General features: G+C 40.9%; 1 protein-coding gene across 5 annotated transcripts in view; it reads left to right on the top strand.

The window, feature by feature from the left end:
• Positions 1 to 8,730: 8,730 nt before the first annotated feature.
• Positions 8,731 to 24,054, top strand: part of LOC132306095 (lactoylglutathione lyase) — a 58,884-nt gene continuing 43,560 nt past the window's right edge. For 2 of the 5 annotated variants that reach the window (XR_009481816.1, XM_059803323.1), the window contains exons 1-2: positions 9,070 to 9,186; positions 9,311 to 9,372. Coding sequence is in view for 4 of the 5 variants with exons in the window: in XM_059803323.1 (XP_059659306.1) it covers positions 9,094 to 9,186; positions 9,311 to 9,372 (155 nt within the window). In the remaining variant the exon portion in view is untranslated. Of the gene's footprint in view, positions 8,997 to 9,069; positions 9,187 to 9,310; positions 9,373 to 24,054 lie in introns of those variants that run through there. The other 3 variants (XM_059803324.1, XM_059803322.1, XM_059803321.1) reach the window with 3 other exon arrangements.

The following is a 24,054-nucleotide window of genomic DNA, read 5'->3' as shown; positions in this document are numbered from 1 at the left end:
AAATTGATTCAACGATGAAGTGGCCAGAGAATGAAACGACCTTAATTGCCAACTTAAACATTTGAAATCTTCAGTAATTTCACTAAGTAACAAGTTTGAATCTCCCAAAATTTTAACATCTCCAACAGCCATTTCAACTAGAATTTCTAGGCCGATTATAAGTGCTTCATATTCGGCCTGATTATTTGAACATTTAAAATCTAAGAAAAATGAAAATGAAGTCTTTCTTCCAACTGGTGAGATGATAATAATACCTGCTCCTGCTCCTGCTCCGTCGGCCATGCTTGATCCACCGAATATTAATTTCCAAGGAGTTAGGAATATGGATGATGACTCTAATTTATCATATACCTGTGGATCAATATCAGTTGAAGGATGATCGGCCAAGAAATCGGCCAGAACCCTTCCATTAACTGACTTTTATGGGACAAAGATAAAATTAAATTCCATTAAGGCCAGTGCCCACTTACGTATTCTGCCAGTGATCAATGGCCTTGATAGCATAAATTTAATAACATTAGTTTGACATAGAATGTAAACATCAACCAGCCGCATATATATTCTCAATTTCATGGCAAAATAATACAAAGATAAACAAAGTTTTTCAATTGAAGAATATCTGCATTCAACATCAGTTAGTACTCTGCTTAAATAGTAAACAGCCTGTTCTTTTCCAAGTTCATTATTCTAAGCAAGCATGCTGCCAATTAATTCTTCTGCGGCCGATAAATAAAGCTTCAACGGCCATTTCTTTCTTAGAGGCATCACTACCTGGGGGTTTACCAAATACTCTTTTATTTTGTCAAAAGCCTTTTGATGGGATTCATCCCAACAAAATTTTTCATGTGACTTCAATTTTAATAAAGGGGAAAAAGCGTGTACTCGGCCAGCATGGTTTGTAATAAATCTTTTAAGAAAACCTACCTGGCCGAGAAACCTTTGCACCTGTTTTTTGCTGGTTAGAGCTGTAGCATTCATAATAGCTTTGGCCTTATTCTGATCAATTTCTATGTCTCGTTGGTATACCAAGAATCCCAAGATATTCCCAGTTGAGACCCCAAATGCACACTTCAATGGATTCATTTTTAATTTGTGAACTCTCATTCATTCAAATGCCTTTTTCAAGTGTTCTAAATGCCATTTTTTGGCCGATAATTTCACAACCACATCATCTATGTAGACTTCCATGAATCGGCCAATCATATCATGAAAGATTGAATTCATTGCTCTTTGATAAGTAGCCCCTGTATTCTTTAGGCCGAATGGCATTACAACCCATTCAAAAGTACTAATTAACCTGGGACATCTAAAAGCCGTTTTGGGAATATCCTCCTCAGCTATACAGATTTAATTATAACCTGAATAGCCGTCCATTAAAGACATTATTTCATGTTTAATGGCCGAATCAATAAGTTGTTCGGCCACTGGCATTGGATATTCATCTTTTGGAGTAGCAATATTTAAATTGCGAAAATCCACACAAATTCTAAGTTTGCCATTTTTCTTTATTACTAGAACAATATTAGATAACCATTCAACATACCTAACCGTTCGAATAAATCCTGCCTTGAGAAGTCTTTCAATTTCATCCTTAAATTTTGAGCATCAATTCTAAGGACATCTTCCTTGGTGGTTGTTTATATGGCTGAAAATCTTTCTTGATGGGCAATCTGTGTTTTCCCAACTCTCGTGCTAGGCCAGGCATTTCTTTATAACTCCAAGCAAAGCAATCCTTATATTCCTATAATAATTTGATCAAATCAGCCTAGAAATTAGGCTCAAGCAAAGCACTAACAAATAATGGCCGATGATCTTTTTCAGTACCATCATTAATTTCAAATAAAGGATCTTAAACCTCTGCTTATTATCTTCCATATCCTAGAAGGGGCTGACTCCAGATCTTCAAGTTGGATTACATCTAACTTTTTAAAACCTTCTTCAACTATATTGGTCGTGCTGGCCGATACCTCTTCATATAACTGTTCTTCTCTGGCCAATCTCTTTTCAGCCAAATATGTTTTCAATCTTATGCAAGTGGCCCTAAAAGCTTGACGCTTCGTTTTTTCTTTAGTTGTGTGATCCATCAGAAATGTCTTCAATTTCTTTGATGGTCGACTTGAAAATATCAATTTTCGGCCGGACTACCTTTATCAATAGCTCTTCAATATCAGCATTAACCAAGTTTTTCTTCATTGTTGCTGCTGCTGGTCGTCCCATCCTGTTAATGCCAACAAATTTGATAGGTACAACAGTTTTATCATAAAGTGTAGCCTCGGCCGAATACACACCCTGGCTATAAAGGGTTTATTATCAGCCTCAACAATTTTTACCTCATTTCCGTCCTAAAAAATCAACATTTGATGCAATGTTGATGGGATACACATATTAGGGTGAATCCAATCTCGGCCTAAAAGGAGATTATAGGCCGCAGTTAAATCAATGATAAAGAAGGCTGTGAATGATGTTTTACCACCAATAGTAATTTTCAAAGGCAGAATACCTTTGGTGTTACTAGATCCTCCATTAAAACCACTGATAGCCACGTCGGTTGGAACCACATCATCCATAGTCTTGCCCAATTTCTTCAAAATAGTTGCTGGAATGACATTTACCACCAAACCATTGTCAACTAACACCCTATTAATTGGTTGACCTTTAACCCACACTTTAACATACAACGGCCTCAACTGCTGTGTCATGGCCAAATGTGGTTTTTCAAAGATGATTTTATCGGCCTCAGTTGGCTGGCCTTAAGAGACCAATCCTACCCCGGCCGATGAACTCTTTAAGTTATTCTTGATGTCTGATGATTTGGCCTCACCCTTAAGATCGGTTGATCTAACATCCCTGTTCATCATTGGTTCTGTCCTTGTTTCAAACATAGAAGTAAAACAAATACCATATTACAATTTACCTCATCTGAAAGGGAGCCAAAGCGAATTCTGTACTTGGCCGCATGCTTTGGATCTTGATCTAGTTGATCATATTTCTCCTCGTAAGAGGATGCCTTATTCCCAAAAGATATAGCAACCTCCATATCTTCAGCCTCCCCTGGTTCATCTTCCTTAACTGGTTCAACCTGGTAGATTTTATCCTCTTTTCTTCTAAGTTCTGCATTCTTCCTTTGCATCCTCCTTTTTTGAGTATGTATAGGAGGCTGCTTAAGAAACTTCAGATGATTCACTCGAGTCCATCTGCCATGGTCAACCAAAAGACGTTTGACTGTTCTTACACGGCTAGATTTTTTCCCTTTCTGAACCAATATTTCTAACTAGATTAATGGTTTCCTTTTGAAACTAGGATAGGAATATTGCTCTAGCAAAACTTTATCGGCCATAGATCTTTCTAACCAAATGATTTTTATTGCTCTTGGCCCGTTCTCTCTAAATATTGGTCGATTAACTTCTTCAGGACTCTGTCTAGGCTAATAACCCAACCTTTCATGGACACTACGCTTCTTGGTCGATTGATAATAACTCCTCTTGTTTTGATTATTCCTACGGCCTTTGCAACTTGGGCAACAACCATGGTTGATGAGGGCAATTTGCGCCTCCCTTAACTGATTTTCCAAGTCCTTTACCCTTTGCTCATCGTTACTGGCTAGTGATGAACTATGAAGAATTTTTGGTGATCTTTCTTATTTACCATTATCAATGGCTTTTTCAAGCGCCAGGCTGATTACATTGGTATTTACAATATTAGGGAATGGATCACCATCGACCCCCATAACGTCTAGCTTCTTTTCAGGAAATTTCAATACACCTTCATTGATTGCTTTCTGCAATACATTTCTAAATACATAACAATTATTAATAGTATGATTCCATGAATTATGAAATTTGCAGAACTCTTTTCCTTTAGAATCAGTGGCTGATGGTATATTGTGTCCTTTTGGCAAAACAATTTGTTTGTCAGCCAATAAATGATCAAAAATTTGTTCTATCTTGGCCAAGTCAAACGTATAAACCTTACCAGTATCAGTCGTACCCTTCCTGGCCGATGATGTAGATGGCTAAGTACCACTGGTGGATGCCTTTGGTTTTATCAAAGCCTCACATGCATAAGGCTTCTTAATGATAATTTCGGCTAAATTGGCATCAAGATATTCCTTTTCAATCACATCAGTTGAAAAAACTTCATAATTTGGGTCCCTATCGTACGTACCTTTAGAAGAATTTTTTCGTTCTTTCTCCTCCTTGAGAACCAACTCATACCTGGTAGCTTTCTCGGCCAGGTCGTACATGTTACGAAATGGGACTCCTTCAAACCTCTTTCAGAGTTCAAAATCAAGGCCATTCAAAGCTAAACGGGAAGAGGTACACGGCATCTCAATCTTGCCCTCCTAAACCTTGCAATGAATGTCTCAACCGATTCACTAGGCAATTGGCTCAGCCTGGATAAATCGGTCAGAGTTGGTTCCGTCTCTATACGGTAGAACTGATTGTGAAATAATTCCTCCATCTGTGGCCAATTAAAAACATAATTAGCAGGTAAACGAATATACTATGAAAAAGCTGCCCCTGTCAAAGAGTTAGGAAAAAGTCTTAATTTTAACCAAGGGCTCACACTGACCTCTCCACATTGAACTGTGAAGCGGCCAATGTGTTCCACGGTCGATTGGTTCCCTTCTCCACTAAAGGTTACAAAGTCAGGGACTTTATATCCTTTAGGGAACTCAACTTGATCTGCCGGCACCTTTAAGTTCCAGGCCGTACTTTTGTGTGAGTAAATCAACTAATTGTCTTCTATCTAACATGACTTAAGGTGGCTGATTTACTACTGGTGGTACTTGATTAAAAACTGGCGGTTGATTAGCCGCTGGTTGATAGTAATTCGGCTAATCATGTGGTCGATTAGCCATATTCTGCCCCTCGAGCCCAACCTGTGGTGGCACATGAGTATATAGTGAGTTCGGTGGCCTTCACCTGATCTGATTGCCCCCTAAGTTTAAAGGTACCCAAGGAGGGTTTGGTGGAATTACCTGTGGCCGCGGAGCTGCTACTGACAGTTGATTAAAACATGATACAGTAGGTTGCAGGTGGTTCTCTGCGCGCCCAGGTTGGTGGCGTATGAGTCGACTAACTTGATGTTGCACCTGGTTGGAGAATCATTACTGGTGGCCATAACTGTAATAATTCAACGGCCTTCTCCGGCCGAGTAGGTTGTGACGGATTTGGCTAAAGAGTCAATTCCTGATTGTTGGAGCTGCTTGCCTAAGTTGGCTTGTTCAAAATAGCAGTTGAAAGTTGGGACATAGTTTCATGCATGTCATTATAGCGTGCACCCATCCTTCCTATTGCATCTGCCAATGAGCTCACTTGTGCTTGCATCACCGCTAACTCATCAGTAGGACCGGATGCAGAGTTCTCAGCTTGAGCTGGCTGCTGTCCTTCCTCCAAATCTTCATCAGTAACCACGGCCTTAGAATTTTTTGTAAGCCGTGGTGGCATCTTTGCCTCTTCTAAACACCCACTAATGGTCCCACCGAGCATGCCAAAATATGTTTACGCGGTTTTTTGGTCTTATGTTGGTCGATGGACTCTTTGTGGGCATGCCAGAGAATTTGTATAAACCACTCAAATATTGATTTGAACACTAGCCTATCCCTTTTTCCGATGGCTAACTCTCAGGCGAATGTGTGGCAGAGAGAATAGTAAGAACTCCCAGCAAAGTTTTTTTATACCTTGGTGGAAGGACTTTTTATTCAAGGTGTTTAAAAGAAATAAAAATGCAATGACTGAAGAAAATTTAAATGAAAAGGGCTGAATTTAAATTGACAGTAAAGAAAGAAGACTGAATTGAAATAGCATGAAAAATAAATGGCTGAATTGAAATGACGATAAAGGAAATGGCCAAATGGAAATTACATGAAAAATAATGAAGTGAAATAAGCTGGCCGAATTAACATGACGTAAATCTGATCAAAGATTGGCCATTGAATCCGTTTACATAAAATAAAGAATAAATTGTAAATAACATAATTAAGCATTGCAAAAAGAATGATAAGTTATTAGAACTCATATTCTTCGAATGAAATTTGCCATTTGGACAAAAGAATTGAAGATAAATTGATGTAGAGTCATTTGAATGAATTTTGATTCATGTTTTGTGGGTGGTGTTGGATAAAATATTTAAAGATAATAAGATGATGTAGAGTTATTTGATGAATTTTGGATTCATACTATTTTGTGAGTAGTGCTGGACAAATTGGAATAGGATACAACTTTCCTATTTATAGAAGTTCTAAATCAACTAATCTATCTTTATTTCTTGCTGAAATATCTCTCTGCCTTGATTCTTTCTCCTCAAAATTTTAAACTGAGTCAAATCCGGTGTACTTTGCCTTCAATATCGATGCTTTCAGTTTCCTTAGCCGAATACCCTTCTCTGTCATCTACTAATTCCTTCGACTTGATCAGCTCTTGTTGCTATAAAGTTTACTAATTTTTAGCAATTTCTATACTCTGATAGCCGTAATATTTCCCTTTAAACCCATTATTGAATGCTCGTAAATGTCACTTGCCTTGTTTAGCTTTGCCCATGTCACGACTGCCATATTCTACGACCTTCCTTTTCCTTCTTCAACTAAATTCCTACTTCGTAGGGATTTAGTTATTTATTGTGACTAAATTTCTAAGTCTTTCCTTTTTAATCGATGACCATATTTGAATTGATTCAAAACTCTGTAAATATATTTAGCAACAACCTTATCAATAAAGTGGCTGAAATATATCTCCCTAGATTTTCTCCTTTTATCTCTCTATTGGCCGACTTTTCTTGGAACCGTGCTGAACACTTGTCGACTCCTCACTGGTCCACGTCACCACTGAGGTGGCTGTCAAGTTTTAGTGCCAACACCTTGCAGACCTGATCCCCTTGAGCTGTATCCTCCTCAGATAAAAGAATGGGCTCCTTTTCAACCATAGTCAACTTCAAGCCCCTTAATTGATCCAGAATACCTGGCGCCATCACGCTCACAAATGGAGTATCCATACAAAGGCAAACAAGGAACACAATTAAACCCCATCAAGAACACAGTAAAGGAAAGCTAAAGTATGTAACAGGAGGACATGGCAAGAAAGGCAAAAACAGATGATATATAAACAAAGATGGAGACACATGCCAATACACTGTAATCATTTTCAAGACCCCAATTTCAAAGAAATAAAACTGACACCAGTTGAAAAACCACCCATGCACAGTGCGAAGGAAAATAAATGGATGAAGATCAGGAAAGGAAGTGTACACAAGACAGTTATGAACCCCAGCCATACACACAGGCGGCACAATGCCAGAAATAATAAAAATGAGCGTACCTAGTAGAGTTGCCAACAGAAACAATAGGTGATGTGTTGAAAAAATGACGTGCATAAGCCCTACCACTATCCATCCAAAGACGTCCTTGAAAAGTAACTGGTACGTCATCCCTGACGTTATAACCAACCAAACTGACACCGCCTTAGCCGACCTTGCACACCGACACTCCAGCAAGCTCAGGCCAACACCCCACCAGAATTCAGCGGACCAATCACTCCATCGCCGAGGAGACCACTGGGAATAGGGAAGCACCAATATGACCCATAGAGCCAACTCGGTATCCAGAGCTTAGATCCTTAAGATAAATAAGGATAAGAAAACCACCGATAATAAAATAACAACCAAAATCCACACAAAAAATCAAGAACAAACACCCCCAAGATCCAAGACTGAATCACACCACCACCAACAAGGAACCCACCAGAAAGAGAGAACACGACAGACAAAGAGACAGACTTAGAAAGCAAAAGTAAGGGAAGAGTACACCACCAAAAGACCCAAATAATAATCACCGTAGCAAGAATGATTCGAGATCTGGAGTAATTACAAAAAGGAGACATGGCGACAAGAAGAAATCGGAATCAAAAGGAATATGGAGAGCAAGATACCGTCAAATCGCAACCAAATCAGGACCTTTAAACGACCAAAAGATCAAATCACCACCCAACAGCCTCGACTGGATATTCCCGTAACAAACCATACCCCACCGGAAAGCAAAAGTAAGGGAAGAGTACACCACCAAACGGCCCAAATAATAACCACCGTAGCAAGAACGATTCGAGATCTGGAGTAATTACAAAAAGGAGACATGACGACAAGAAGAAATCGGAATCGAAAGGAATATGAAGAGCAAGATATCGTCAAATCGCAACCAAATCAGGACCTTTAAACGACCAAAAGATCAAATCACCACCCAACAGTCTCGACTGGATATCCCGTAACAAACCACACCCCACCGGACCACACAAATCCACAAATTCAAAATACCCAGATCCAGCAAAAGCTCCAAGAGGAAAGGAATCAAGCGATCCTCCAAAGGACAGCAACAGCTTAAAACGAAATTATGGAATAGAAAACAAACGAGATCAAAGAAAAGGGAGGAGCAAGAAGCCCCTAAAAAACGCCACTCTAACAGGTAGAGAAACTTCTATGAAAGGAAAAAACTCCTAAAGGTCAGGTCATACGCTAGTTTGTTTCTTCCCCAACCGTTAGCAGACAATTGGTCAAGAGTGAAGACCAAATGGAGAAGTAGTGACCCACATGTCTTGGTGATTCGTAGAGCTCTACCGTGTCTCGTAAGTAGGCCACGTGTCTCCATGCAAATAGATCTGATCTGTTGGAGTGGGGGGATCAATGGTCGTGATTCGTTTTAGAAGGAAGATATTGACAGATCAAGAACCATCAAATCAGGTCCTCTTTTTGTTTCGTCTACGATTGCGTTTTAAGAATGTGAGTAATCAACTCGTTCAGTCCGTATGATCTATCTTTATGAAATGAATTGGGCAACATAGCCACCGCAATTCGTTGCTTAAAAAATCACAAAGGTGAGCTCTCTCTGCCTCAGTGGCCAAATGGCCTGTACAATCACCTCTTTTTTATCTCGACTCTCTATTTTCCGATTCACGCCCAAACCCTCCTCAACACTGGTCCCTAATTTCTTTACCATCAATAAGGCAAAGGTTTAAATTGTCGATTGCTTCCATTCCCTATTCAATCAATCTCCTCTAATCTATTTCTATGTGACTTTTGCAGAGCTTTCGAGTCATATCGTCATCAATGGCTTCTGATTCCAAAGAATCAGCCTCCAACAATCCTGGCCTCCACACCTCTCCTGATGGAGCCACTAAAGGGTACATCATGCAACAAACTGTAAGTTGCCAAGCTTGCAATGCAATTATATACCTACTCAAATTTTAAAGGACTTGACTATATACACACATACAAACATACATTTGTGGTACGTGTATTTATTTAATACATTTTTTGATTTCAGATGTATCGAATTAAGGATCCGAAAGTCAGTCTTGATTTCTACTCTCGTGTATTGGGCATGTCGTAAGTATTTCATTTTGGAGCATGTTTTCTTAATTTATGAGGTAGATATGCGAATATAGTGAAACCGAGTAACCTTTTTGATGCCATTCTTTGGCTATTGTGCATTGTGTTGTATTTGTTTCTACATGTTAAGAGGTAGAACAATTGCTTTAAGTTAGGATTCACGGTTACAGATGAGGAAAGAAAGTAGGTACAAATGAGGAGAGAAAATTTGAGAGGATAGATAAAGACGATGGCCTCAAAATGTCCTTTATGGTTATCGGTTATATGCTATATACAGCTCGGGAGTGTTGGGATTCCATCAACTGGGTCCTTAATGTAAAGAAGCTACAATATAGTCCTATCTCCAAGTCCTGAAGTTGTCTCCCAAATATTGCAGACCATGTCACCTCCCATTATCAAGTAACGGTGGACCATTATAATTGTTTATCCACTGCAATCCTAAATAGCCTCTAAAAGATGCATGCAAGAGGTATCTTCATACCAAACATCCATCCAAGATAGCATGTCTCTTACTTCTCACCTTGAATCAAACGTGTTTGAAGAACTTGTCCGAGCCTTGTGAATATTCTTCCACACGCACTCACACACGGGTGGTAACTTCCTTAAAACACCACCCTTCCCTTCCTCTCCAATTTTACTCAATAATTCTCCTCAACCCGTAAGCCATTTCTTCATCAAGGCGTTGTTAAACAAGTTGAATCTCATTGCACCCAATTGTCTTATATGAAGAGGTTGACGAACCTGCGCCCAATTCACCGCGTGGAATTCATCTCCCATTCCTGCCTGTGGGATAGCTTCTCTATCTTCTTTATTAAAGAGGAGGGAATCTGAAAGGAGAGAAATATGTTGGAGGGATCGAGAGGGTACTCTTGATTGGTGTTAGGTGATCTCTCTTTGAAAGATATTATTTTTTCCACCCGGCTAGCCTTTTTTTCGAACCTCTCTTCCACTGGATCCCATTTAAATCCCTCGACAAAGCTCCCAAAGGTAAGCCTAAATGTGTCAACAGAAAGGACCCAACACCACAACCCAAATACTGGCTATAGTGGATTTATTGACTACCTCCCCAACCGGAATAATCTCACTCTTGCTAATATTTATCTTCAACCTGGGCACTGCTTGAAAGCACACAAACACACATCTCAGGTACCTCTACTGTACCTCCAACGTGTCACAGAACACAAGGTTGTAATCTGCAAAGATGAGATGTAGTACCTGCAACTGACCAACTGTGCCCCTTACCATTCCAAACCTCCTAATGTAGCCCAAAGCCGCTGCCTTCCTCATCATCCTACTGAAAAGTAAAAGCCTCCATCACCATGATAAAATCTGTCAATACCTTATAATTCACAAATAATCATTGTTGGATCCTGATGTTGTAATTGCTGCTTGATTGGCTTCCAACATTCCTACTAGGTCAACCAGCGATGCCCCTTTAAGTGTTCAACAGAAAGTGCCCAAAAGCACCATCAATCTGTCAGATTTTACAAAAAGAAGCAAAAGAGAGAAGGAGCTTCAAGAATTTGGTGGATAATTGCAATTTAATTGATCTCGGCTTCCTCCTACGCTGGCCTGTCCACAGGACGATTGTTGAATTGCTTGCCGAAGAGGCAATTTCAGACAAATAAAAGAAGGGCATTCTTTTCCAACACTTTGCTTGATTGGCTTTATGTCCCTTGGTTGCCAATGTTTGCCATTTGATTACTCATAAATAATTGTATTATAATTTAGCTTGATACTCTATTTTTTGTTACTGCAACATTCCCACTATAATAGATACTCATCTCCCCTTCGATTTTAAAATGTGGTAAAGTTGATTTTGGTTTCTCAGGGCTGCAAACCTCCAACTGTAATTACACTATATATATATATATATTTTTATTATCAACGAACTTAGGTGCTACTTGACCTTTCAATATTGAGCTACAGATACTCAGTGCTATAACAACATTTGTTTAATTAAACTTCACAATAATCTACATGCCTCAGAACTTGACATTTGATAATTCATAGTCCATACGATTGATGAAAATCCCTTTCATCCTGTCATGTATGTTTTAGGAGGTGTCCTACTTATATTGCCATCTTTTTTAATAAAACATATACATTTTTTTATCTTTTTTCTAATCTTCCCTCTACTCAGAAAATACACTTTGACTGTCTTGTCAAAGGGTACTGTCTGGACCATGGCCTACCTCATTGACTGCAAATTACAAGTACTTTTACTATTTGCTACTTTATTATTTTATTTAGGTACGATTTATTTTGTTCCCACACAGTTAATAGCACTATTTTGTTTACCTTACTACCTTTTCATGGTAACCTTGCTGTTGCTTTCTTGTTCTTTCCAAAGTTGACTATTCTCTCGATTTTCCAGATTTACTTCAAAGTTATTTTATATCTCCAGATACCATAAGAATACTTTTTGCTAAATAGAATGTCTTTGTGCAAGACGAATGTGTTTTTTTACTTAATTCTGTAAACAAAATTTACCATTCTACACCTTTTTTTTTCTTACTTAGCCCTCTCACTGAATTAGATTAATAGCCAACAATAATGTCTTTTTTTTTTTTTTTTTTTTTCTGACAAGTGAACTTCATTAAAGGTGCTCAAAGGGGAGCGAACCCAAAGAAACAAAAGGCGCCCAAGGCGACGCTACAATTTCAAGCCATCTACAAAGTCCAAAAGAATATCCATAGATATACAATTCCGCCCATTGACCCAAAAAAAGAGAAGACAAAGAATATTAAACTTGAGGGACCAAATAGGGGACTCCTCGCCCTCGAAGGATCTCTTATTCCTCTCGTGCCACAACCCCCACCAAATACAAAGGGGAGTGGCCCTCCAAGCATCTCTGACTCGGCTCTCCAATGTACACCCTTTCCAAGCCTGTAACATAACAACCATGGACCCTGAAACAACCCAATCCACACCAAAAATGACCAAGAACATAGACCAAACATCCTTGTCATAGGACAATGCAACAAAAGATGGTTCACAGATTCTTCCGACTTCTTGCACATACAACACCAATTCACCACGATATGACGCCTCCTTCTAAGGTTGTCAAGAGTGAGGATACTTCCAAGGGCAGCAGTCCAAATGAAAAAAGCCACCTTCAATGGAGCTTTAGTTTTCCACACAGCTTTCCAGGGGAAGATGGGGCATGGAGGCTCTGTAAGGAAGCGGAAAAATGACCTAACCTCAAACGCCCCTCTAGAGGTGCCCAACCGCACCATCTCATCCATACCCTCACCCTCCACCACCTGCCTATAGATCAATCCCAGAAAATCTGCAACCTCCAAGATCTCCCCAATCATTGAAATTTCTATGGAACTCACATCCCAAGATGCCCTCCCATTATCAAGCTGATAATGGTCAGCAACCATAGCATGCTTATTCATTATCCTGAAAATGCGAGGAAACCTGCGAGCCAGAGTAAAATCCCCACACCTCCCAAAAGCTAACATGACTTGCACTCCGAACTTTGAACGGGATCCGTTTGGAAAACTCATCCCATCCTTTCCGGATATACTTCTAAGAGCCCATGCCCGCTGGTGATCTCACCTCCTTAGAAATCCACCCTCCAAAATCTACCCCATAATGGCATGCAGTAACACGCCTCGAAAGATAAGACCTATCCCTTCCAAATCTCCAAAGCCATTATTTACCCATCAGCGCCTTATTGAACAGCTCCAACTTTCGGATCCCCAAACCTCCTCTTCTAATAGGGGTACATACTCTCTCCCAATTGAACAACTCCAACTTTCGCACATTTCATAAATCAGTCATAATAATTTATATTCAATAAAAAAAATCATTATGGAATATTTACTGCATTTTCAATATATTACTATTAGTTAGACTTGTTAATTGATCATCACCAAGGGCTGTAGTATAGTGGTATCTCCTCTACCTTCCAATGGAAGGTCGATGGTTCAAGTCTCATTGGAGACAAAATGGGTGTGTGAGTAACTTACCAACCGAAAAAAAAAACCTGTTAATGGATCGGATTTTAATCCGAATCCAAAAACTCGGAAAAAAGATTGAAGCATTTAATACGATAGTCCATTAACAATTCGAATCCAATAATCATTTAGCTAAACAAATTTGATATGGATTATGATAACAATCTGATCTGGCTTGATATTAATCTGATTCATCAACACTTCAATTTAATATTATATAATATATAATATGCCATAAATGTACTATGTAATGTTATAATATATAACAATATCATACTATCAAAATGTTTTTTTTTTTTTTAATCATTATTTGTTCTTACTTTTTATTTATTTTTTAACAATTATTTTCTTTTGTTGTTTGATTTTTTTTGGATTCTCTCTCTTCTAATCATTATTTGCCAATCACTTTTGGTTGTTGTGAATTGGTGTTGTATGTGCAAGAGGGATGAGGAGTTGGTGAACCATCTTTTTTTTTTTTTGATAAATAAAATGTATTAGAAAGAGTTCAAAAGGGGAACGCATCCCAAGAGATATACAAGAAACTAAACAAAAAGCCCTATGGACCCAAAGAACCTAAAAATTCCACAATCTCATCTAAAGATATACAATTTCTCCCCATCACCCAACGAAAAAGAGAACTAATAATAGCAAATTTCAGTGTCCCAATAGAGGTTTCCTCCCAATCAAAAGATCTTTTGTTTCTCTCTTTCCAGATGCTCCACCAAACACAAAGGAGGGTCACCCTCCAACAAACACGAGCATGGGCCCCCACCCTTTGGCCCCTCCAAATGTCAATCAATTCCTTGAAGATCGAGGCATAACCCAATGGATGCCAAAAAGACCAAATATAAGACTATAGCAATCATATGCCATAGGACAATGCAAGAGAAGGTGATCCACAAACTCTCCATCATTCTTACATATACAACACCAGATGATTGTGATTTGTCTTTTCTTTCTCAAATTGTCCAGAGTCAGAATCTTACCCAAAGCCGTAGTCCAAACAAAAAATGCCACCCCGAGAGGAGCCTTCGAATGCCAAACTGTCTTCCACGGGAAACTAGAGTCATGAAAACCGGTGAGGCTAAGGAATAAAGAACGGACATCAAACCTCCCCTGAGGAGAAGGCATCCAAACCAAGGAGTCAGACCCTCTATCATCCACATTCGGACTATACAAAGATCCAAAAGGCCAAGGATATCCTCAAGTTCATCTTGGAAAGAACGCTGAAAACGCACATCCCATGTAAACCTTCCGCTATCAAGCCGATAATAGTCCGCTACCATAGCATGTCTATCCGCAACAATCCTAAAAAGTCTTGGAAACAACCGAGACAAAGGGCAATCCCCACACCAATAATCCTCCCAGAACCGAACATCCCTACCCTCCCGAACTTTGAACCTAATATGCTTAGACAGCTCATCCCAACTCTTGCGAATAAATTTCCACACTCCCACGCCAGCAACAGATCTAACCGGCCTGGAAGATCATCCCCCTCTCTCCTCCCCAAAGCGACACGCTATAACCCTCCTCCATAAGTGATGTCTCTCACTACCAAATCTCCTTAACCACTTCCCAAGAAGCGCCCTATTAAAGGGGATCATCCTCCTAAGACCAAGACCACCCATTTGAAACGGCCTACAAACATGTTCCTACCCGACAAGATGATACTTGAACTCCTCACCCCTTCTACCCCAAAGAAAATTCTGTTGGAGATTCTCCAATCTATCAGCAATAGTGCACGAGATTTGAAAGAGGGATAGGAAATATGTTGGGAGACTAGACAAGGTGCTCTTTATCAGAGTGACCTTCCCACCCTTCGAAAGATATTGCTTCTTCCATCCAGCCAATTTATTCTCGAAACACTGAATCACTGAATCCCAAACATCCACCTTCCTGGCCAAAGCACCTAAAGGTCCTAAAGGCAAACCCAGATAAGTAACCAGAAAGGAACTCATCCCACATCCTAGAACTGCCGTAAGCGAAGTCACCTCTGGAACCTCCCCCACAGGGACAAGCACACTTTTCCCCACGTTAACTTTTAACCCTGACACAGCCTGAAAACAGACCAGCACACATCTTAAATATCGGAGTTGGGACACATCCGCATCATAGAAAACCAAAGTATCGTCCGCAAAAAGTAAATGAGAGATATCTATCTACTGCCTTGAATCCGAGCCCATCCCGAATCCCCTTGTAAAACCCAACTCCACTGCTCTCCTCATCAATCTGCTAAGGGCCTCCATAACAATAAGAAATAAGAAAGAAGAAAGGGGATCCCCTTGTCTCAACCCTCGAGAGCTTCCAAAAAAGCTGGATGGGGACCCATTAACTAGAACAGAGAACTTAGCAAAAGAAATACATGTCTCAATCCACTTCCTCTATCTCTCCCCAAAACCCATCCTCCCCAACAAATATAACAGGAAATTCCAATTAACATGATCGTAAGCTTTCTCAATATCGAGCTTACATAGAACTCTAGACCACCGCTCCTCAACCTAAAATCCACACAAATGCTGTCAATTAGAACGGAATCCAGAATCTGCCTTCCCCCAACAAATGCATTTTGAGACTCTGAGTTGACACTGTCCAGAACCTCCCTCAATCTTAAGGCAAGAACTTTAGCAATAAGCTTATAAATGCAACCCAATAAACTTATTGGTCTAAAGTCCTTAACATCGGACACAACTCCTTTCTTAGGAATGAGAGCAATGAAAGATGCATTTAATGACTTTTCGAACCTTCCATTAGAATGGAACTCAGAAAAGGTACCCATCACCTCATATCTCACCACCTCATAGCTTTCCAACAAAAATCTCATAGTAAATCCGTCCGGACTCGGAGCCTTATCATCGTTGCCCTTACAACCTCCTCCTCTGAAAAAGGATATTCCAAGCGATCCGTATCAATCGGAGAAATAGAGTCAAAGTGAAGGCCATCAAGACGAGGTCTCCACTGTAACAGCTCAGAGTAAAGCCTCTGGTAAAAAGAAGCAATCCCCCTACGCACCTCCTCCTCCTTACATAACTTCACTCCGTCCATATGAATCCTCTCAATGTGATTGCCCCTTCTATGGGCATTGGCAAGTCTGTGAAAAGACTTCGTATTACGGTCTCCTTCCTTAAGCCAAAGAGCTCGGGATTTTTGGCGCCACGGAATCTCCTCCATAACACAATCTTTGCAACCTCCGCCTGACAACCTCCTCTCCTATCCCGCTGGGAGTCAATGATATCGCCTTCCTCTTCCAACCGATCAATCCCCAGGATCTCAGCAAAAGACCTGTTCTTTCTCCACTCCAAGTTCCCAAAGACCTCCTTATTCTATCTTTTAAGCTCTGTCTTAAGTAACCGAAGCTTCCCAGCCAAAATGAAGCTCTGAGTACCCACCACCGAGGTTTCCTCCCACTAACCCTGCACCTTTCCTTGAAAGTCATCTGATCTCAGCCACATGTTCTCAAATATGAAAGGAGTGCACCGAGGCCTCAAACCTCCACAATCCAAAACCAACGGAATATGATCAGAAGTCACCCTAGCCAAAGCAGCCTGAACCACGTCCAAGAACTTCTCCTCCCACTTACCAGAGATCAAGAATCTATCCAAGCGTGAGAAAGTGGGCGAGTCCCTCCCGCTGGACCATGTAAAAGCAGTGCCCTCTAAAGGAAGATCAATAAGATGGTGCCCATCAATGAACTCCGAAAATTGAAACATAGCCGAAGACCATCTACCACCTTTAGACCTCTCAGAAGGCGACCTAACCACGTTGAAGTCCCTAACAACACACCAAGGAAGAGACCACGTCTCTTTCACAGCACTGAGCTCATCCCACAGCACCCCTCTCTCATTATCCTCCACCGGCCCATAAACACCAGATAATACCCATTTAAAATCATCCTCCTCCATCACAAAGGCACATGGAATGGAGAATCTCCCTCTCCACACCTCCACCCTTGTCATCCATCTCCTATCCCACATGATAAGAATACCTCTAGAGGCCCCTGTAGTATCCAACACCTCCCATTCAACAAACCTACTGCCCAAAGACTCCTAACCGCCCTATTCATCATCACAACAATCTTCGTTTCTTGCAAACAAACCACATGAGCTCCCCATTTTCTCACTGCCAACTTCACAACCTTCATCTTGTCCGGGTCATTGAGGCCTGGACATTCCACGAAATAAGTAATAGCTTTATGAGGAAACAGTATCCAGCACCCCTCCATCACCCCCCTACCCTCCCTCCCTCTACCCCTCTCCAACACCCCTTCATCGTTAGTATCAGAGAAAACATTTCTCAACTCCCTCTCCCCTTTCCAAAGGGGGGCATTCCGAGATGCTCGGAGAGGACATATACTAGTCAAGTCCAAGATGCTTGGAGTGTGACCCCACTTTGTTTGTAGTGAGGAATGGAGATTATGGCAAGAGTGGAATAGGAGATCTTTTTAGGGGAGGAAATAGGAGTGATAAAACAATCCATCCATCTTGAGTTCTCTATTTTTGGGGTTAAAGGGAGTAATTGTATGTGGTATTCGTATGGATTGCCTTTGCTGCACCTAATTTTGCATAAGATTCTCGTCCTTGAGGTTCGGGTGTATGTTCCCCATCATAATGATTCACAAACTTCCCTTTCTCATCTTAGTTGACCCCAAAGGATGGATTTCCATCAACAATACTAGATGTAAAATCTTACGCACAAATACCTTACGACGTTCAGCTAGTTTCTTGTTCAATGAACAATGCCACACACCTACTGCTAGGAGGCTCAACCCAGTAGTTCGAGGGCTCTAAGGTAGGGGGATCCACTCTCTACTTTTTTGTTCCTCGTGGTGATGGAGGCTCTAAGTAGATTGATGAGGAGGGTTGTGGATTTAGGCCTTTTGCATGGTTTCCGGGTGGGCAGAGATGCTTCTAGTCAGCTGGAGATATCCGATTTGATGTTTGTCGATGATACTTTGGTTTTTTGTGATGCAGATGAGTCTCAGATAAGGTACTTGATATGTGTTCTAATTTAGTTTCAAGTCGTCTCTAGCTTGATGGTGAATGTGGGAAAGAGCGTTATCTTAGAACTATAAAAAGAAGGAGAGAATTGTGTAAAGGCTTGAGTGAGATAAATCACTCATTTACGGCTCTAGTATTTATAAAAATAAAGAGCACATGCTCATATTACAATAAAGGAAGCTAAATCAAATCTAAATCAAATCATAGCATATTCTATAGCATATTCTATGGCATATTCTATAGCATAATCAAATCTCTACTAATATGGTAAGTCATTCCATAATTTGTGGCTATCATATCTGTTAACACTCCCCCTCAAGTTGGTGCGTGGATATCTGAGATGCCCAACTTGGACAATGCATCTTCAAACGCGGTCTTGCTAGCACCCTTCTTCAAAATCTACAAGTTGCAGAGTGCAAATCTGAATAGCGATGATTTTGTCTCAAATAAAGTGTCGATCAACAAATTAAAAATGTCTTGGACCATAAACAACCAACAATGTCTCCTTAGACCGTAAACAACCAACAATGTCTCCTCAGACCATTTCCCTTCACATGTTTTAAACATGTAGATGGAAGAATCAACAATATCTCGTCTGACCATTCCCCTTCGTACATATGTTTAAACAATGTAGATGAAAGAATCAACAATGTCTCATCAGACCATAAAAAAGAAACAACTATGTCTCCTCAGACCAGTTTTGAATGGGTGGTGCCAAACTCACAACGCCCTTATTGAGGTCGGACCACCCTGCCTATCCGATACCTCCCGGATGGGCGATGTCACCTAAGACCATTCCCGAATGGGTGGTGCCGAACTCGCAATGCCCCCATTGCAGTCGGACCACCCTGGCTCTGATACCTAGTAGAAATATATATTTTTTTGATAAGTAATAATGAATTAAAAAAGGCGTTCAATAGGGGAACGCATCCCATAAACATTAGAGAAACCGGGGTCTAAGGCCTCAAAGAATCCAAAAAAGTAATTAAGTCATCAGAGGAGGAACAAGAACTCCTCTTCACATAACTAAAGAGAGAACGAATAATAATAAGTTCCGGTGTCGCTGTAAACAACTTCTTCTTTTCAAACATTCTACTATTTCTTTCCTTCCAGATGCACCACCAAACACAATGTGGGACAGATCTCCAATAATCACGTACACTCCTGCTCACACATCCTCTCCAGGCATGAATCAACTCCTAGGTAGAACGTGGCATTACCCAGCACATGCCAAACAAGCCAAGAATAAGATTCTAACAATCGTGCGCCACAAAGCAATGCATTAGGAGATGATCAACTGACTCCCCATCTTGCTTGTATAGGCAGCACCGATTAACAAAACAATTTCCCCTCTTCCTCAAATTATCGATCGTTAAAATCTTACCTCAAACAACGGACCATACAAAGAATGCCACCCTAGTAGGAGCCATAGAGACCCATATGGTCTTCCATGGGAAATCATAGGTTACAAAATTAGACAAACATAAGAACAAAGATCTTACTTCAAAGCGACCGTGAGAAGAGGGAATCCATGTCAAATTGTCATAACCCTTGCCAATTCCTTCCTGCCGATATAATTGGTCCAAAAAAATGCTCACCTCATCCAACTACCAGTCCTGAAATGAACGCCGAAAATGAACATTCCACGTAATCCCACTATTATCAAGCTGATAACAGTCAGCTACGATGGCATGTTTATCAATTGCAATACTGTATAATCTGGGAAATGTACGACATAAAGGCTCATCCCCACACCAAAGATCTTCCCCAAAATGAACGCAACTACCATCATGAACTTTGAATCTGATATGAGAGGAAAAGGTATCCCCTCCCTTCTGAATGGATTTCCAAGCCCCAACTCCTCCCTCAATAGAAACCGGACGTGTAGTCCATCTGCCGACTTCTTCCCCATACTGACAAGAGACTAATCTACGCCAAGGGCGATGTCTTTCCTTCCCGTATCTCCACAACCATTTGCCCAGGAGAGTTTGATTAAAAGGAATCAATCGTCTAATACCAAGACCACCCAACTTAATAGGCTTGCATAGTTGCTCCCATCTAACAAGGTGATAGTACTTTTCTCCCTTCCTCCCTAAAGGAAATTCCTTTGAATTTTTTCAATTCTATTAACAACGGAGCATGGAATTTGGAACATAGAAAGAAAATATGTGGGAAGGCTTGATAAAGTGCTCTTAATAAGAGTTACTTTGCCTCCCTTAGACAAATATTGCTTCTTCCATCCTACCAACCTCTTTGCATACCTGTCAATCACAGAATCCCAACTCCCCACTATCCTGGAAGATGCCCCTAGGGGCAGACCCAAATAAGGAATAGGAAAGGAACTCACCCTACACCCAAGAACTGCAGCTAAAGAAGAGATGTCCTGAACATTCCCAAGCGGGACAAGCACACTCTTAGCCACGTTTACCTTTAGCCTAGAGACTGCCTGAAAGCAAGCCAGGATGCACCTCAGATATCTAAGTTGAGACATATCTGCATCACAGAAAACCAGAGTGTCATCTGCAAATAGCAAATGAGAAATCCCCACCTGATGGTCTATATCTCTTCCCACCTGTAATCCCTTAATGAGACCAAGATCCTCTGCCCTGCGCATAAGTCTAGTTAAGCCCTCCATAACAATAAGAAAACGGAAAGATGACAATGGATCACCTTGTCTTATACCCCGAGTGCACCCAAAGAAACCAGTGGGAGAACCATTCACAAAAATTGAGAATTTAATAGACAAAAGACCTGTCTCAATCCATGTCCTCCATCTACTTCCAAACCCCATTCTTTGAAGCAAATAGAGTAGAAAATTCCAGTTTACATGATCATAAGCTTTCTCAATATCAAGTTTGCATAGAACTTCAGGAACACCACTGCGCAACCTTGAATCCACGCATTCACCGGCAATAAGAACTGAGTCAAGAATTTGCCGTCCTCAAACAAAGGCATTCTGGGAGTCTGAATTAATCCCATCCATAACTTCTCTCATTCATCGAGTAAGTACCTTAGCTATGAATTTGTAAATACAACCCACTAAACTAATAGGACGGAAATCCTTAATATCAGCAGCGCTTCCCTTCTTGGGGATGAAGGCAATAAATGATGCATTTAGCGACTCCTTAAAGACACTAGTAGAATGAAAGAAAGGTACTCATCACTTCATTTCTCACTACCGCCCAACTTTCCATTAGAAAACACATGGTAAACCCATCAGGCCTCGGAGCTTTGTCCCCATTACAACTGGATAAGGCCTTTAGAACTTCTTCGCCAAAAGGAAGCTCTAGCTCATCTCTCTCCAACTCAGAAATAGCCTCAAAAGGGAGTCCATCAAGCTTGGGTCTCCAACCTAAAGGTTCTGTGTAAAGCTTCTGATAAAAAGAAACGATCCCACTACACACCTCTTCCTCCCTCCACAACTCCACACCTTCCACCCGTATACGTCCTATGTGATTACTCCTTCTATGAGCATTAACAAGTTTGTGGAAAAAATTTGTATTACGATCTCCCTCTTTCAACCAAAAAGCCCGGGATTTTTGTCACCATGAAATCTCCTCTATACTAGCAATCTCAGCAAGAACTCCCTAACAGGAAGCTCTCCTAGTACAAAGAGACTCCACATCCTTGCCCGCCTCCTCAAGTCGATCAATCTCAAAAAATTCAGCAAAGACTCTATTCTTCCTCCATTTTAGGTTCCCAAAAATATCCTTATTCCACTGCTTAAGAGCGAGTTTGAGAGCTCTTAATTTCTGTGTTAATATGAAGCTGGGCGCACCTGTAACAATCGCTCCCTCCCACCAAGATCGAACTTTCCCTTGGAAGTCTTCTGCTCTCAGCCACATATTCTCAAAACGGAATGGTGTTCTTCGAAAACACAAACCCTCACAATCCAAAACCAAAGGAACATGATCAGAGGTAACCCTTTCTAATACCGCATGAACAACATTCGGGAATTTTTCTTCCCACTCCCCAGAGATCAATAATCTGTCCAGTTTTGAGAGAGTAATTGGATCCCTACCGTTAGACCAAGTATAGGTTGCACCTTCCATTGGTAGATCAATGAGAAGATGCTCATTAATGAAGTCGGAAAACTGATCCATATCTATGGACCTTCTTCCACCAGTAGACCTCTCTGGCGGGAACCTGATTGAATTGAAATCCCCACCTAAGCACCAGGGGAGAGAACACAATCCTTGAACATGGCTTAGCTCCTCCCATAAAATAGGTCTCTCATTATCAACAACCGGTCCATAGACCCCAGAAAAGACCCATCTGAAATTATCCTCTTCCATCTTAAACTCATAGGAAACAGAAAATCTCACGTTCCACACATCCATTCTAGACAACCATCTATTGTCCCACATAACTTAAATTCCACCCGAAGAACCTGTAGCATTCAAAGCCTTCCATTCCATAAACCTTCCTCCCCACAAACTTCTAACCACCCTGTCAGTAATGGATGCCTTCTTGGTTTCTTGCACACAAACGACTTGGCCCCCATTTCCTTAAAGCTACCTTCACCACCCTCCTCTTATTCGGGTCATTGCGACTACGAACATTCCAAATAATGATTCGTAGCTTCATTAAAAACCAGATAAGATTAACTCCCCTCCCCCTTTCTTTAAGCTCCTACTCCTAGTCCTTCCCCTTTCCATCACCACGCCTTTCTTCTTTTCGTAATTGACGTCAGAGATGAGATTCTTGATCTCCTGAACCCCTTTCCAAGATGATATGGGCCTCGTGTTTATGACTTCATTAGTGACTGCGATCTCTCTTCCTTCCACAATTGCTTGAAGAATAGATAAAGTTTGATCATTATTACCCTCTGAAGATACTCCCAACAACTCACTAGTAGCTCCAATGTTGTCAACCACCCAATCTCTCCCCAAATCAGTAACCTCATCATCAGGTCGCACCATTGCCAGGGGTTCCTCCACTAAGATGATAGAATCATTCTCCAGCCAAGGTGCAAGCTTATTAGAGCAGACCTGTTGGATAGACCCCAAATCATCAACCATCTCCTCTTCAATCTTTCTGTCATACTCATAACTAGAATTTGAATCTATAACAAAGTCTCCTGGTCTGACAAAACTACCAACCTCATTCTCCTCATCCGCTGCAAAAGGCATGCATTTAAGACCTTTCAACGCAACATTTAATCGAAGCTCTTTAAACAGAGCCACATCCTCATCATTGGATAGTTGAAAATGCAAATCTCTTCCCACACAGACCGTAACTTCTTCATACAGCTCCTTGACTGCACTGCCAGCGATTTCCTACTCCCCAGGAAAAGCAAACTCACAACCTTCCTTTCCTTTCGTATTCAACCCAACATCATATTCAGTATTCAAAATTGACAACCCACCCCTCTTGTCCATTACATCTGCATCACTCCGCAACACCTCACAAGAAGGGGTAGAAGAAGAGGATGGAACAGGAAAGGGGCTCCGAGGAATTAAATCTGAAGACATACCTGAACCGTTAGTAGGAACCCACTTCTGCTTTTCTTTTCTTGACCATTGAACTCCATGATGATTACTGTAAGAATCCCGAGACGGAAATCTAGAACTTCCCTTCGGCTGTGAATTGTCAGAAAAGAATGTAGAAGAAATGTCGGCACAATACTGGGAATGACGAAACCCCTTATTGACAGGTCTTTCACCAGTCGCGGCAGCAGAGAGATTCATCCATCTCCTCTTCTCCGGCGAGTTCCA

Source organism: Cornus florida, unplaced genomic scaffold, assembly GCF_030987335.1.
Source record: "Cornus florida cultivar Cherokee Brave unplaced genomic scaffold, ASM3098733v1 CherokeeBrave_3.0.0_Hap2_Chr05, whole genome shotgun sequence".
Taxonomy (NCBI): Eukaryota; Viridiplantae; Streptophyta; class Magnoliopsida; order Cornales; family Cornaceae; genus Cornus; species Cornus florida.
This window is presented reverse-complemented; position numbering and strand designations above follow the sequence as displayed.